The sequence below is a fragment of the Chiloscyllium punctatum genome, chromosome 11, assembly GCF_047496795.1.
Source record: "Chiloscyllium punctatum isolate Juve2018m chromosome 11, sChiPun1.3, whole genome shotgun sequence".
Classification (NCBI taxonomy): Eukaryota; Metazoa; Chordata; class Chondrichthyes; order Orectolobiformes; family Hemiscylliidae; genus Chiloscyllium; species Chiloscyllium punctatum.
Window position 1 is genome coordinate 41,889,894 of NC_092749.1, and position 17,522 is coordinate 41,907,415.

At 40.1% G+C, this 17,522-nt stretch overlaps 1 protein-coding gene across 5 annotated transcripts in view; it reads right to left on the reverse strand.

Annotated features, from left to right (window-relative positions):
- Positions 1–17,522, reverse strand: part of mta3 (metastasis associated 1 family, member 3) — a 242,560-nt gene that overhangs the window by 6,853 nt on the left and 218,185 nt on the right. For 3 of the 5 annotated variants that reach the window (XM_072580680.1, XM_072580681.1, XM_072580679.1), the window contains exon 19: positions 3,186–3,588. The exons of 1 other annotated variant lie outside the window; for it this stretch is intronic. In XM_072580680.1, coding sequence (XP_072436781.1) covers positions 3,474–3,588 — 115 coding nt within the window. In that variant the 3' untranslated portion in view covers positions 3,186–3,473. Of the gene's footprint in view, positions 1–3,185; positions 3,589–17,522 lie in introns of those variants that run through there. One more of the 5 variants, XM_072580674.1, reaches the window with a different exon arrangement.

The following is a 17,522-nucleotide window of genomic DNA, read 5'->3' on the forward strand; positions in this document are numbered from 1 at the left end:
GGAAGCCAGGTCTGTATCTGTAGGTCCTCTCAAGTGACTTGAGTGGTTTCTCTAGAACTGATTACTTCCTTTTCTTTGTGTTCCAGGGCCATGATTTGTGCTGATGACAACACAGAATAAGCATGCTTTCTTGGATATGGTTGTCTTCCTTGTCCATTTGAAACCAGCCAAAGGTTAGCCCTCTACCTGATGTCCATTTGGAAACCACCTACTTCTACAATCACAAGGACACTCTTCAAAACAATCCCCACGGGGAATTTGGTAAATGTAAACATAATTACTTCATATAATGTTTACGCTCTCCACCACTGACACACAATGGCAGTACTCATGCTATCTAGAAGAGGCAATGCAACAACTAACCGAAGGCCCTCAGCCAGCACCTTACAAATTGGAGGCCCTCTACTACTTAGAATGAGAAGGGCAGTTAAAATATGGGGACATCACTCCCTGCAAGCCACATATCACACTGACTTGGAACTGTATCACTGCTCCTTCACTGTTGCAGGGTGGTGAAAATACTGGAATTTCCTCAATAACAACCTTGCGAGTATACTCATCCACCATGGACTACAAGGTGGCAGCTCATCAACACCTTTTCCAGGGCAATTAGGGATAGGCAATAAATACTGGCCTCACCAATGATACCCACAACTCATGAACTAATGAAAAAAAGGCAGTCAAAACTTTACCCCCACCACTATGAAACGTTGCTCAGGCTTGACCCTATCCTACTTACAAAATTTCCCTAACATCAGAAACCTGTCCTGGAAGCTAAATGTGGAAACTATGGGTGAAGTGGTATTTGAGAATTTCACTAATAAAATGCACCTATCTACAAATCGAAAACTTACTTACCCAGGGCCAGCCTAATATGAAATCACCATCAAAATAAATGGAATCCATAGGAATTGTTTTCCTAACAGTCACATTCACAGACTAGGTAGAGAGATGGTGACTGCATGTAGGACTTTGATGTTAAAAAGAAATCATCAAATTTTAAGCTTAGACATTCAACCAAATTACTTCCCAAAGACTGTGTTTCCTTTTTACAGACATGATGCTTAGACAAAAACCAATGGATCATTTTCTTACCCTAAAGAAAGCTTTTTAGGATGGATTAAAGCTAAAGAAAACTTCCTAATTTGAGTGGCATGACCATGTTTCATCTGTTTTAAAAAATGTTCCTCTTCTCATACCGATGGAAGTTCATGAAATGTGATCATTTCAAAGAGGGCATTTTAAATTTCACTTGGCCATGCTCTATTCATATAAATGAGGAGAGATGCAGTGTATGAAAGAGATCCCAGAGGTGGTTATCTGTAAACCTGTTCAGTATGTCAACTAGGGGTTCTTTGCAGCTGTTTGAAGTTGTGCAGTAAACTTTTGAAAATTGTAAAGAGTCAACTAAATAAGGTAATTGAGCACGGTACCAGAAACTATAATGATGCATTGGTGAGAGGATGGAAGGACTTTACCGGTCTTTTCCCAAACTCACTTGATTCAGATTGGAAAAAAATATATAAAAACGAAAACAAAACCCAAAAGCCTTGTTTCAGGCAGGTGGGACAATTTTAGTTTGGGATTATGATCAGCAACTGGTTAGACCAAAGCATCTGTTTGCATGCTGTATGACTAAGTTTTACCTCATTTGTATTGTAAATGAAAATGGTGGTGTAGCTTTCTCCCACCAAATAAATTAAACATGCAAATAGGCACTAGTTTAGCATCATACAATTTAGGTCACCAATGAAGCACAGTCACATTGCTATGTGTTTGACACAGGATTAAAAGAAAATAGTGAAAAATCTGGATTACTTTACAAATAAGGAAAATAAATGTAACAGAGCCTAAAAATAGATTATCAAATTCTGTGAAAACATTCCTCACTCAACAAACTGAAGCTCCTTCTGGAGCTTCACATATTAATGTAAGGTGCTACAGATAAACATTTCACCATTTGTGAATTTTGCCTATTGATTTTTGACATAGGCATGTTAACATAAGCATTGTCATGACTACAGCTCTAGCTGTATGCTCAGTAGTCTCTCATGTTTATGAATCGGCCAGGTACCAGTCATTAGCTAACAGTTTTCCAACATTTTGTCTAATTAGATAAATTGCCACTTATGCTATGAAGCAAACATTGGTGTACTTCCTTGCCTCTGTGTACTGATCACCCAAATACCCAGCAGGCTGAAAGCAACTGAAAGTCTTGCTAGTGTAACAATGGACTGGATTTTATATTTCTTGGGTTGTTGTAGGAAATGGAATGCAATACCACCACTATCTCAACTTGTTCAATCAAATGTCGCTTGGACAATTTATAGCTCTCTGTCCAGAAGACAGCCAAGGTCAAAATGGAAGCTCTATGTCCAATTATGACTCTAGGCCAGGATGTCATGTGGCAGAAGGGATACGGCAATAGCAGGGGAGCAAGTCAGTCAAAGCTTATTCTTCTGCATTTGTGCTGCCTGGTTGTTGCTGCTGTAAACTTTGCAAAACATTTTCATGTTCAATGCCCAAAAAAAGAAGCAGACAATGAAAAACTGCCTTACATAATTTCAGATACTGGCATGATATTGTTGTCTTCCATTCTTTAGTAATCAGTCTATTTTACGCATGGAAGGATGCTGGATAACCCATTCAACCTGAGCCTGTAAAACAGGGGTTTTCCCTTCCTGACACTAAACATATTTGGAAGTACCCTGTACACACAACTGCTAAACTTAATTTATTTCATCTCATAACTTGCAACAAATGATGTGGTATGAACTGTTTCTATGTTCAGTCTTCAAGCACTGAATGAATTTTTCGGTTGGACTTTGCAGACAATATTTAAAGTTTAAATCTATGCTCCCATTATTTGTATGAAGCCTATATGTGCTGACATTATGAGGTTCTGGTTAACTGACTTTTCCACCAGTGAAAGAATAATATTAAGAAAAGCCCTTTTCGATGCTCAGGCCCACAAAATTCACAAAAGCTAGACCAACAAAAAGTATGAGCATGAACAGATCTGGGTTGTCTGGGCATAACCATCCTGAACCACAGATCACAGTTTGGGCATTCCTGATCTGTGTATGCACTGACAATTACATCTAAAAACAAGTTAACAAGGATATGAAATTACTGTGATACAGTTGTTTAACTGTCTAACATAAAAATTAAATATTCAAGATAGCAATATATTTGGTGTCACCACTGTTCTGATTGCACGAGAAAATAATATGTGGAACAACTTGCACATTTTTCTGCTTAGAGTGTGGCAAAACAACTTTGCCATAAAAATGAAGACATTGGTTTGCTAATGGACTTGACATCACACAACTGACAAAAATGCTATAAAGGCTTGAGCCACGTGATCTTCTGCTTCAATTAATGCTCATTTCTTGAGAAGTTTCAGTCTGGCTCAATCCATTGATTTCATGTTTTCAGTCTGTACCGACACCGCCTTCTACAGTGCCAGACTGCTAGCACTGATTAGAGGAAGTAAAAGTGCGTTGAAGAGATGGCATGACAACTGGGCAGCAAGGTCGCCTGGAAGCTCTCCTCATCTCAGAAGGTAATAGAAGTTTGCGAATCTTCCTATGTGAAGAGAACAAAAGACTCCTGGTTGGTTAAACAGCAACACTCCAAACATCATCTCCTGCTATTATACTGCAGTGCTTCATCTAACCTTGCCTTTTGACACTAAATGCAAGAAACTCTGAACTATAGAAGTTCAAATGCAAAAATAATTGGTAAACAGGTGTGGGTTAGACATGCATCTTTCAGCTCTGTAGTCTGACTTTACATCCAGTCACAATTACTGGCTACATTGGTTAGTACTACTGGACTACTAATCCAGAGCACAGACCAATATTTTGAGGACACACATTTGAATTTCACCATAGCAAGAGGCGCTCATCTGAGGCTAGAAATTGAGAGGAGTATGTGCAGATTTACACTGTTGACTGTGTAAAACCTAACCTCGATATGGAGACTTGGTATTTGAAATGAGAATGTTTCATGATCCAGCATGGGGACCTCACATTCTGATGAGCATGAAGTTCAAAAATCAAACTCCAGATTAGAAGGAAGCTGTATGATATATTGCAAACCTTAAGAAGTAGAAAAATCTAGAAAAAGGAAACAATCCTGTCTAAATAATATACTTTCCAAAGTTGGCCTCCCAAACCAGAGCATATAGATGCGTTTTGAGTGACAAAGAGATGTTTTCAATCTTAACCACTCCTTAGGAGCTCAGTGACATAGGTTATATGAAGGCTCCATGACCATACTCAACTTCGATGACAGCTACTACATCAAACTACTCTGTGGCAGGATTGATTTAGGAAGACACTGCCTTGATATAAAGCTTTTATAAATTTTGTACAATTCCTATGGTTTTACTTAGTACCTGGAAAAGGTATGTTCAAAACATGAAAAATAATAAAGTTGTTTGCATGTACCTCTCCAGTGCGGCTACTATTTTACAGCTTTGCTTTAGCTAATATTTTACTGCATTACTGAAGTGTTGACTAGAAGGAATTTACATAAACAGCTGTTATAGTCAAACACCACCATAGCTTGGGTAAAAATCAGCACATGGTATGCATTAAAGCTGTACGGACCAGGGATTTTTTTGTTTGATTTTAAGTCAAATCTAATCAGGAACTGCTATTTACCTTGATCTTCTTGGACAAGGAAGGGAGCAGGCTAGGTGGTGGTGGGACAGGGGTTGTGGGGTGTGTGTCAGTGGAGGTTATTCTACCTTCATATTCTCGTGTTACTCGTTGATATTAGTGGAGAATAAGATTGAATTCGCTTTGAATGCTCACAATGATTTAGCACGGTGTCAAGGCCAAACAATGACCACATGGGCAAAATGTTGAAGTGCTGCAGTATCTTGGACACTCCTTCCAGCCAACACTTCAATAATGCAGTAAAATATTAGCTAAAGCAAAGCTGTAAAATTATAGTTACACTGGAGAGGTAAATCCTAACAAATTTATTATTTTTCATGTTTTAAATATAACTTTTCCAGATACTAAGTGCAAAATAAAACAGTCAATGCTACCAAATCAATAAAAAGATAGATGTTTAAGTTGGGGTCAATAGTCTACAACACTGACCAGTACAACATTAGTTCTGAGCATCTGGTACTGCAAAAATTAAACAAGGTGCACTTTTTGTATAGTATATGCATACGCCATATATGTATTTATGTGGCATTGTTAATTGGACAGTTTCACAGAAGGATAATTTGACAAAATTTGACATCAGGCTCCATAAAATTAGATTAGGACAGATAATCAAAAGCTTGGTCAAAAATTTAAATTTGAAGACATAATATGAAAGATAGTGAAGGATTTCCAGCATTTAGAGTCTCTGCAACTGACAGCATGGTGCAGTTCAAGAAAAAGAGGGTTGCAAGAGGTCAGAATTGGAGGCGTGTAGAGATTTCAGTAGACTGTAAAGTTGGAGGACATTATAAATAAAAAGGGTACAGTCACTTTTAACGAATAAGTCACAATTCTATGCATATAAACCTTGAGGACTCTAATAATTATGCATTGCTTAATGTTACATGAAAGCTTATGTACATACATTAATTGTTTCTGATATCCTTTGTAATAGTTTACATCTTTTAATATATCATTAATCAATTAGACAATGTTTATGGTGCACTGATGGCTTTTAGTTGAACTCAAGAATAATTATTTGGAAACAGTAATCATCACTGCAGGGAACTAAGTTATCATTCAGACACTTACTGACAAATCCATAGGCTACTTTTATCAAAATATTTAATGATTCAAATTAGTGCCATATTGGGAGCTACTGAAACAAAAGCAACTCATTCTTTACTATATAATTAAGTGAAAATGATCAATACTCCTGCCACTGCTTTCAGCTCCACTAAATGACTCTACAGCTCTAATCAATTATATTTAAAGATGTGACTTGCATTCAAATTTTTTTTAACACTTTTTGATTCATGTATTGCTTCCTCTTTGATGGCAAGGTGCTACATTCTAAAGTGATTTACATTCATGTCACGAGCTACTGAAAATATGAACACACTCCAATCCTGGAACTTACACTTATCAGTGCACCAATCACTTTTGAACATTTAGACCTTTCAACATGATTTGCTAAATTTTTCAGTGAACTGCCTATTTCTATATCCACAATAATACTCCAAAATGTCCACAACAATTTTTTCGACAGTTTGTACATCCAAACTACTCATGAGGCTCTTTTAAAATATTTAGATTTTATAAAGAGTCTGGTTACTGGCACTTTAAGTTAGAGCTGCTGTCACTACTGCACTCTTCCCCTTCAGATTGGGAAATAGACTCCATTAATTTTCAATATAGTTCCCAATTTTCCCATAGTTCCCAAATAAACTTATTCAAGAAATAAACATTTTGTTTGCATTTTTTTCTGAAATGAAATTTTGACAAAAACACAGAAAGCTGATGATTGTATTGAAATATTCAGGAACAAAGATGTTATTAATATTGACAAGTCCCCAAATCATTCGTCAACAGAATTACAGCACAACTGGTACCAAATAAAACATCAATTGAGCACATACACATACATTTCTATGGAACCATCTAACAACTTCAAAGCAAGCAATACAGACACTTTATCCACCAAAACAATGATGATGGGGAAGACCTTTCAAATAAGAATGGGGAATCAGCATTGTGGAATCATTTATGCACAGCGTTCACCAAAAGTGATGGGACAGATAGGGGGACATCTCTTCACACAACTTGTGAAGGAGATATTTGAGCAGCTAAAGCAAAAACCATTGTATCATTAAAAAAAAAGACAATATTTGAAACCAGAAGACAGAAATAAGCTACACCATTGGGATAAATTTTAGATTGCAGTAGCAAAGTTACAGAACATTTATACCTCAATTTGTCTATGGCTCACCCAAAAACCTTTTCAAATTCCTTCAATCTGGCATTCTCTCATCACCAAGACATTCAAGCTTCTTAGCCAGCAATTGCAATTATGGTGGCTTATGCTTTCTTATTTTGTCTTTAGCAGAGGATAAAATCAATAACAAGTTTCCTCTTCCATTATCATTTTTCTACTGTCCTCATAGCTTTCCAAACACCTAGTATTCCGCTATTTATAATTTTTGCCCACATACAATGAATACTTGGATTCATGTGAAGCTAGAGGTCTGCTTTATATTTTCCTCCCCAGCCCACAGTAGCTCAGTGATTGACACTGCCACCTCACAGCGCCAGGGACCCAGGTTTGACTCCACACTTAGGTGACTGTTTGTGTGGAGTTTGCACATTCTCCCTGTGTCTGCGTGGATTTTTCCTGGTGATCCAGTTTCCTCCCACAGTTTGACGATATGCAGGTTAGGTGGATTGGCCATGCTAAAATGCCATAGCATGCAGAGATGTGCAGGCTAAATGGTTTAGCCATGGGAAATGCAGGGTTAGAGGGATAGGATCAGAGGGTGGGTCTGGGTGGGATGCTCTTCGGAAGGTCAGTGTGGACTCAATGGGCTGAATAGCCTGCTTCAATACTGGAGGAACGTTATGTAAAAAATTGAATCATTAGCTAAGTTCAGGGCCTCAAGGGAGAGAGGGCAAGCAGCAAATTGGCAATGAGGACATAACTCACTGGAATAACAAATATGATCGAAGGTTTTACTGTTCGCATCAAATTCATGTTTTATGATTAAATCTGAAATGAAATGACTTTACCTTGAGTGACTTAAAAATTGGCACAAAGCTTTTGTCAGTAAACTCACACTTACACAGCCTACTTTGTTCTCAAATGACTAAGCCTCTCACTTATCTTTTCTAGTTCACACTCTCACTCTCACATTTTGCGAAAAAATATTTATTTCAGAAGTGTTTATTTTAAAATTTAAATTTAAAATTTAAAATTTTAAAATTTATTTTAAAGTTTATTTTGTTGGAACAATTTCACGTTAAAACACAATACCTAATTAACTAGCTATCACAAATTTACATATATTAAATTATTCATTTTCTTTTTTTCATGTTTGTAAAAAGTAGCAAAACGAAACTGATTAAGTTTGCATGAATCTATGGCATACCTTAAAGAATACTTTTAAAATAAATAGTGTTGAAAAACTGGTTTAACCTCAAAAATACACAAAAAAGGACAGATATCTGACAATGTTATTTAGAATAAAATTTGTTAGCCCATGGATAAGAAACGCTGCTGAAAATGTGTTGCTGGAAAAGCACAGGAGGTTAGGCAGCATCCAAGGAACAGGAGAATCAACGTTTTGGGCATGAGCTCTTCTTCAGGAATCTTCCTGAAGAAGGGCTCATGCCCGAAACGTGGATTCTCCTGTTCCTTGGATGTTGCCTGACCTGCTGTACTTTTCCAGCAACACATTTTCAGCTCTGATCTCCAGCATCTGCAGTCCTTACTTTCTCCCCATGGATAAGAAAGCCAAACTTTGCAGGTGGTTTAAAATATAATAGCAGATGAGGAGGTACAGGAATTTTCACCATCAAGGCAGGTAGCTCCAACTGAAAAATTCAACAGGCCTGCTTCAGGGAATAGTACACCAAAGGGTGCAATTTTCATTCCTGGGTCATGGGGTGGCTGAGTGAAGTCAGGGTTGCTGCCTCATGCACAGGCAGGACATGACCACAGGGGCTGCCAAGTGATTTATAAGGACCACTTGGCTTCTTTGCACTTGGTCCAAGGTCTGCCATTGAATATTAGGCAGTCATCCTCTTCCCACATCTGCTCTCCCTCCCCATCCCACCCCTTTGTCCCCTCTATCTCCATGCCATCCCAAGGTCCTGCCCATTCTCAACAGTATCTGACACCACCTTATAAAATGTATTAAAATATTTCTAAAAGCCATCCAGAACACTTTTAAAACAATTGGCTTCTGTAACAATCCTATAAGTGTCAATCAACTAGACATCTATAGTATCAACAACAGAAACTGTAAGCACTTAACATTACTTCATCTTGTGTAAATAAATTTTGAGCTAGTGACAAAAATAAAAGTCAAGCCTTTATGAAAATCTGGGCTCTAAGCCTAGACTCAATACGCATTAAAAGGTGTTAAATGGTTAAACAAAATTGCCTCAGCTAACCATTAGTATCCCCTTCTCCAATAGGAAAAACTGTTGTGCCTATTTGAATTCTTGTTTTTGTCCTGACGAGTGCAAGATGAAACATTTTGGAAATACATCTTCTTTCCAGCAACATCAAAGTTTGTAATCATGGTGATATCTTTGTAACATAAATTTCTTTTCTAGAAACCTTCCAACACCTTGAAGTGGCAAAATTAGATGAAAAGCCAAGGTCAATTAGGAAAGAAATCTGGCAGATTCTCTGTCCCTTTAAATTATTGATAGCAATCTAAGAGACTATACATGTCCAAATTAAATGTTATATGGTACCTACATCGCATCCAAAATGATCTCAGGCCCAAAACAAACATCAGCATCCATGCCCTATTAACTTTCTTGACTGGATATTTCTATGTTCACATTAATACTGTAAACACATCACAATGCAGCTGCACCATCCAGGCAGTGGGTCACCAAGTTTTGAATCTCTGAACGTGAATTAACCAATAATTTATGTTTATACAACATCTTACTTCACAACAGTGTTACCAACAAAATTTAATTCCAAACCATACAGATACATGGCAGATGACCAAAGGCTTGATTAAAGAAGTAGATTTTGAGGATCATCAAGGATAGAAAGATGGTAGTTAATGAAGGGAGTTTAGAAAAATAAATTCAAGTTATCTGATTTCCATTTGTTATTGGGGTTTATCATAGATTTCTATAAAAAAAAGACTATATGACCATATGACAACGAAGTAGAAGTAGGCCACTTGGTCCATTAAGTCTGTCTGCCATTCAATTCCTGCCCTCACTAAACTACTTTGCCTTCTCTCTGTATTACAATGGCACAGAACATTGCTTAGTCCTCAGATAGAAATTTTAAATGGGCAGCTATTAGAAAAATGAGCAGTGCTCTGTGAATTCCCCATTGAAACAAATCTCAGTTTATAGGCTTCAGTTTTCAATGGGAAAATTATATCACCTTCAGAAATCAACCAGTCCATACTAAGTAAGTGTGTAGAATAGCTAATTACAAACATTAAAATAAAAATCTGTGCAATGATGCTGGAAATCTGAAATGATTAGATTCCGTACAGTGTGGAAACAGGCCCTTCAGCCCAACAAGTCCACACCGACTCTCCGAAGACCCATTTCTCTCTGACTAATGCACCTAACACAATGGGCAATTTAGCATGGCCAATTCACCTGACCTGCACATCTTTGGACTGTGGGAGGAAACCAGAGCACCCGGAGGAAACGTACGCAGCCCCTGGGAGAACGTGCAAACTCCACACTGTCGCCCAAGGCTGGAACCAAACCTGGGTCCCTGGCACTGAGAGGCTGCAGTGCTAACAATTGAGCCACTGTGCCGCAAACATTTGAAAATGTTGAAAACACTCAACCAATCAGACACTATTGGGAGAGGAGCTGAATTAGTGCTTAAAATCAATGATCGTCACTTGAAACTGACTAAAGTCAATCAATCTAAGAGTTCAGACAGGTTGCTTCATCTGCCAAGTAGTTCCTACGTTTTCTATGACAGAACACCAGGGATCGAGTGAAGATACAGCACCATATCTTGATTTCACATTCAGTCACCAATAGAGATAATGGCAACGTACAGATTAGAGTTGGGATTTAGATATAATGAAATCACCAGTTACAAGTGAGTAATAGCCATGATAGAGAGCAGGAATCAATCAGGTGCTATCTTGCTGGACAGTAAGGAGGCACACAGGTTCTGTTGGAGAGGACCGATATGAGAAATTAAATAGATCAGCTTATAGTAGGATGTTGCAAGCATGTAGATCTGCCACAAGACTTGCGTTCATTGTCAAGAAGCACAAAGACCTCCAAAACAACAGTGCATAGGGCTTCAACCACAATTGTAGTCCCAGCTATGCAGGATCTGGTGTCCGAAATCACATGATCCATTTCAGCACAAGCACCAAACACCCTGCAATGAAAATCAGGTTATTGTCAGCCACCTCAGCTTGCTACCATGCACATTCAAACTGTTGCCATCATGACTGTGAATCAGAACGTACACTGGGGCTTGCAGGATGTCACAGCAATCTGCCTTCTATCAGATTTTTACTAGATTTGCTGAGTTGTAATCTGAATGGTAGTGATTCCATGGAGTACAAACTTGATGTCCTCTCTCAGAAAGATAGCATTCACAAACCCATTCCAGCCATGATGCGAGTGCTGTTCTCATCAGCCAGCTAGACTGTGAGATGGTCTAGACCAGAAGAACTGGCTTTACTTGGAAGCACTGGGTCAAGCAAAGAACATGGAAAACACGCATGATTAGTTCACTCTTGCATGCGGAGTGGATGTTGTAATGACCAAGAACAGAGGTCAGGTGCTGAGGAGGAGGCCCCTCAATACCATTCCCCTTCCTGTCCCACAAGAAACTCCTGATTCACACCTTCTCATCATTTAACTCCTTGTACGGGACTGTTCTTCCATCAGCAGGGAAACTTGTCCAATTTCCATGTAATTAGGGTTAACATCCCCAATTATAAACTGCATGATAAATAATAATAATAATAATTACGACTGACAATTACAAATAATTACATTTATTCCTTTGGCTGTAAAACACTATGGGCAATCCTAAGATTATGCTATGTTAATGCAAGTCTTTTGGTTTCTTTTCTTTATATCATCAACTGAACCCGGTGTTTTATTACAGCAATCATTTTCTAAATATCCACATTTTGAAAGTAATTTGTAATATCACTGCTACAAGCACAGCAGCTAACAGAAAGGAAAATCAGCTGGTAAATCACTCAGTAGACAAAAAAACCATACAATGCACCATTAAGGAAACCTGAAAGCACAACTGCAACCCCTGTCTAAACAGCATCTCCAGTTTGTAAATTAGAAATCTGTGGAGGACAAGGGGAAAGTGAGATGCGAGAAACAGGATTAAGTATGAGGTTACCATGATCTTCAAAGACTTTAGTCCTGTCACTGGCCACAGGCACAACAATAGCCATCTCAATAAATGTTAGGGTATGCAGGTACACTTATCACTCTCCTATAAGTTCCTGATGTCTAAAACTTTTTATTTATTCATTCATAGGATGTGGGTGTTATTGGCATTTATTGTCTATCCCTAATCGTCCTTCAGAATGTGGTAGTGAGCTGCTTTCTTGAACTGCTGCAGTTCACTGGGAGTAGGTAAACCAATAATGTTGTTAGGGCTGCAATTCCAAGGTTTTGACTTGGAAATAGAAAAGGAATAGTAATATAGTTCCAAATTAGGTCCATGCGTGGCTTGGAATGTACAGGTAGCATCCTCAGTCTTTATCTATCTAGGTGGTAGAAGCGTTGGGTTTAGTACGTGCTGTCTGTTGTGTTGCTGGCAGTGCATTTTGTAGTTGCCAATGTGTGTCAGTGATGGAGGTACAGAATGTTGAAGGTGTTAGATGAGGTGCCAATAAAATGGACTGCTTTGTTCTGGATAGTATCAAGTTTGCGTACTATTGGGGTTGCACTCATCCAGGTAAATACAGAAAATTCCATTTCACTCCTGACTTGTAGATGGCAGTCAGTCAAAACATGTGGTGCTCGGAAAGCATAGCCAGTCTGGCAGCAGCCGAGGAGCAGGAGAGTTGACGTATTGAGCATAAGCTCTTCATCTTCATTCCTGATGAAGAGCTTGTGCTCAAAACGTCTACTCTCCTGCTCCTCAGATGCTACCTGACCTGCTGCGCTTTTCCAGCCTGTTTTGACTTTGATCTCCAGCATCTGCAGTCCTCACATTTTTCTTGGAGATGGTGGCAATGAGCTGCATTTTTGAACTGCTGCAGTCACTTTTTTCTTGACGATGATAGCAATAAAAGCCTTGTGGGGTCAGGCAGTAAGCTAGACAGCACAGAATTCCCATTCTCTGACTTGCTCTTGTAGCCACAGTATTTAGGTAGTTGGGCCAGTTCAGTGTCTGGTTGATGTTAAGCTCCAGGAGGTTGAGAGGAAATGCCAGTGGTGTTCATGTGGCACCAAAGGTACTTGTCACCAATCAGCCCAAGCCAGAATGTTGTCCAATTGTGTTTAATTTAGACAACAGATTGCTCCAGTATCTGAGTAGTTGTCATTTAAGCTGAACATTGTGCAATCAGCAGCAAACACCTCCAACTTTGACCTTATGATGGGGTATGGTCGTTGTTGAAGCAGGAGAAGATGGTTAGGTCTAGGAGACTGCTGAGAGGAACTGGGGGCTTTTGTAGTGCAGTGATAGCACAGGAACAGGGCCTTCAGCCCACCAAGTCTACACTGACACATACTGCCTTTTTAAATTAAAACTCTTCTGCCTCAATTCAGTCGATATCTTTCTATTCCTTGCGCATTCATGTTTCTATCAAATGCCTCTTAAATATTGCTATCATACCTGCTTCTATCACCTTCTCCTGTAGTGCATTCCAGGCACTTATCATCATTTGTGTTAAAAAAATCTCTCTCTCTCATCTCCTTTAAACTTTCCCCTTTTACCTTAAAGGAATGCCTCCTAATAATTGAAATTTCTGCCCTGGGAAGAAGACTCCGACCATCCATTCCCATTCCGAAAAGTGTGGAGCTGGAAAAACACAGCAGGCACACAGATTCCAAGGATCAGGGGAATCGATGTTTCAGACATAAGCCCTTAATCAGAAAGTGGTGGGTGGTGGGGCTGAGAGATAAATGGGGGGTGGAGGTGGGTGTGAGGTAGCTGGGAAGGTGATAGCTAGACGCAGGTGGGCTGTGATTGTGATAGATCAGTGGGGAAGGTGGAGCGGATAGGTGAGAAGTAAGATGTACAGGTAGGACAGTTCAAAAGGGCAGTACCAAGTTGGAGGGTTAGATCTGGGATGAAGTGGGAGTAGGGGAGATGAAGAATGCTGCCTGCCCTGCTGTGCTTTTCCAGCACCACACCTTTTGACTCTGATCTCCAGCATCTGCGTTCCAATTGTCTGTTAGAGTCTCTCGGTAACTTTGTAAATTTGATCAAGTCACCCTGCAGCCCCTAATGCAGATGAGGATTTATCCTCAAACAGTTGCCTCCAATTTACATTCTCCAGTTCCTGCCTAATATTGTCACAGTTAGCCTTCCCCCAATTTAGAACTCTCATTCAAGGACTATTCTTATTCATAAGTACCGTAAAACTTAGGAAATTATGGTCACCGTTCCTGAAATGTTCCCGACAGAGACTTGGATCACCTGGCTGGGCTCATTCCCCAATACCACGTCTAATATGGCCCCCTTCTTCACTGGACTATTTACACAATGCTTCAAGAAACTCTCCTGGACACACTTAACAAAATCCCCAAAACAAAGCCCTCGCACACACATGGGTACCAACAACACAGGCTGGAAGAGTGACGAGGTCTTGCAAAGGTGTTAGGTAGTTAGTTGAAAAGCTTACTAAAGGAATCCCAGTCAATATAATGGAAGCTAAAATCTCCCACCACAACACTTCCATTTCTTAAAACATTTTTCCATCATCTGTCCACATATCTGTTCCTCTGTCACCTGCTGGCTGTTGGAAGGCCTGTAGTCCAACCCTACCAAAATGACTGCACCTTTCCTATTCCTGAGCTTTACCCATGATCTCACAGGATGAGCCCTCCAAGATGTCCTCCAGCTGTGATTTTCTCCCTTATCAATAACGCTACTCCCCCACATCTTTTACATTCCCCTCTATCTCACCTGAAACATCTAAACCCTGCAATAGCTAAAACATCATAGTTTTATATACTAATCCATTTGTCTTACCTGTCATTCTCATGTTAAATCAAACATACTCCAGACTGCCAGTCCCACCATGTTCAGTAACCTCTCCCTGTCTGTTCTTCCTCTTAGCCTCACTGGCCTTAAGTCTTGAACTCCACCTTGGTCATTTTACTTGCTGACCTACTGTTTTGGTTCTGCCCCCACTCACACACGAGAGTAAGTCCTCCCGAGTGACACTAGCAAACCTCCCTGCCAGGATATTGGCGTCCTTCCAGGTTAGGTGCAACCCATCCTTCTCCTTCAGGTCCCACCTGCCCGGACAGACATCCCAATGATCCACATATCTGAAACACTCCCTCCTATACTAGCTCTATTAACTGTACTATCTTCCTATTCAAAGCCTCACTAGTGCATGGCACAGGGGGTAATCCTGAGATTACAACTCAACAGGTCTTGCTTTTCTATTTACTACTAAACTCCCCTTGCAGGGCCTTGTCTTCCTGCCTTTGCTGTTAGTACCAACATGTACCATGACCTCTGGCTGCTTGCCATCCCTTTTGAGAATGTCCCACAACCACTCAGTGACTTGCTTGATCTTGGCACCAGAGGGCAACATACCATTTTGTGGCCACAGATATGCCCTGACTATACAGTCCTCTATTGCTATTGTTCACCTGCACTTTGACCCTCCCTGCTATACAGCAGAGTGAGCTTTGGTGTCACCGCTCTGCTGTTGCTGTTGTCATCCCCCAATTGGCAAATTAACTCAGATTTAGCTCATTTTGCTGGACTGTTGATTTATGAAGCAATGTGATGCCAACAGAATGGGTTCAATTCCCATTAGTGACTGAGGTTACCACAAAAGGCTCTTTTTCTCAACCTCCCTCCTCACCTGAGTTACGTTGGCCCTCAGGCTAAATCACCAAAGGTTGTCTCTCTCTCTATTGAAAGAGCAGCCCTGTGGTCCAATAAGACTATGGTGACACAACAACAACAACTGATGACATATTCTATCACTGTATTTATGATTGAGAGTAGGCTGACCAAGCTAAATTTGCCCTACTTTTTCTGGACAGGAAGCACATGGACAATTTTCAGCATTGTCAAGTAGTTACTAATGTTATACTGTACTAAAACAGGTTGGCTTGGAGCACAACTAGCTCTGCAGCATTTGTCTTCAGAACAACTATCGGAAATGTCATTAGGGCCCATAACCATTGCAGTATCCAGCACCTCCCCCCACTTCCTGATGACATGGAGGGAAGAAATTGACTGAAGGCTAGTATTTGTGATGCTGGGGACCTCATAAGAAGGATGAGATGGATCATCCACTTGGCACATCAGATTGAAGATGCTTACAGATGCTTCAGCCTCATCTTTTCATGAGGCGCTGGGCTGCCAAATCACTGATGATGATGATGATATCTGTGGATCCTCCTTCAATGGGCACTTAACTTGTTACCACCATTCATGACTGGGTGTAACATAGCTGCTGAATTTAGATATATTCCATTGGCTGTGGGATTTCTCAGTTCCAATGCATACTGCTTGGCATACAAGTGCTGTGTTGTAGCCTCATGAAGTTGACCTTTAGTTAGGTCGTGTGGGTAATATGCTGGGCCATGACATTATCAATTGTGTTGAATACAGTTCTGCTCCCATTGATGGTCCATTGTGCCTCATGCATACCCAGTTTTTAGTTGCCAGATTGGTTTGAATACTATCTCTTTAAGCCTGGTGGCAGTGCCACATAACATCGTGCAGGATATCTTCAATTTGAGAGTGATCTTCTTGACTAGAACTGTGCTGTGGCCATTCTTACTAGTACTGTAATGAGCACTTGCATGTGCTACAGGTTGATTGGTAAGAACAAGGTTAAGTACATTTCTACTTCTTGCTGGTTCCCTCATTGCCTGCGATTGGCCAACTCCAGCAGTTATTTATTTTAGAATGCAACCAGCTCAGTCAGTAGTAGGACTATCGAACAACTCTTGCTGATGGACATTGAAGATCCCACCAAGAGTACATCCTGTTCCCTTGTCATGCTCTGAGTATCCTCCAAGTGGTGTTCAATGGAGGAGACCTGATTTACCAGCTGTAGGGGTGTGGGTTGGTGGTAATTGGGAGGTTTCCATGCTCATTTGAGCTGACCACTTGAGACTTCAAGAGGTTCGAGTCACTGTTGTGGACAGCTGAGGCAATTCTCTCCTAAGTGTATGTACATTGTGCTCCCACCTCTGTTGGGTGTGCACTGCTGGTGGGTCAGAGTATGTCCAGGAATGGTGACAGTGGTGCCCAGGACATTACTATAAGGTATCATTCCATGAGTTTGACAGTTGCTTCACGAGCCTTATAGGACAACTCTCCCAATTTTGTGGCAAGCCCCCAGATGTGAATAAGGAGTTTGCAGGGTCACCAGGATTGTGTATGCTGTTGGTGTTTCTGGATGATCTAACAGACTTTGTGGCAGCTAGGTACAACGGTGGTTTGTTAAGCTGTTTCACAGGGCCTGTCATTTTGAGAGAGTTTTGATTTCCCCTATCTCTTGTATAAAATCTAAAGAAAAATAAGTTCTGGAGTATCTCAACAGGCCTGCAGCATCTGTTGTGAGAGAAGCAAAGTTAATGTTTCAAGTCTGATCTGGCTCTTCTTCAGAACTCAGACACCACTCAGTGACAGGTCTGTATCTATTACTATGTGAG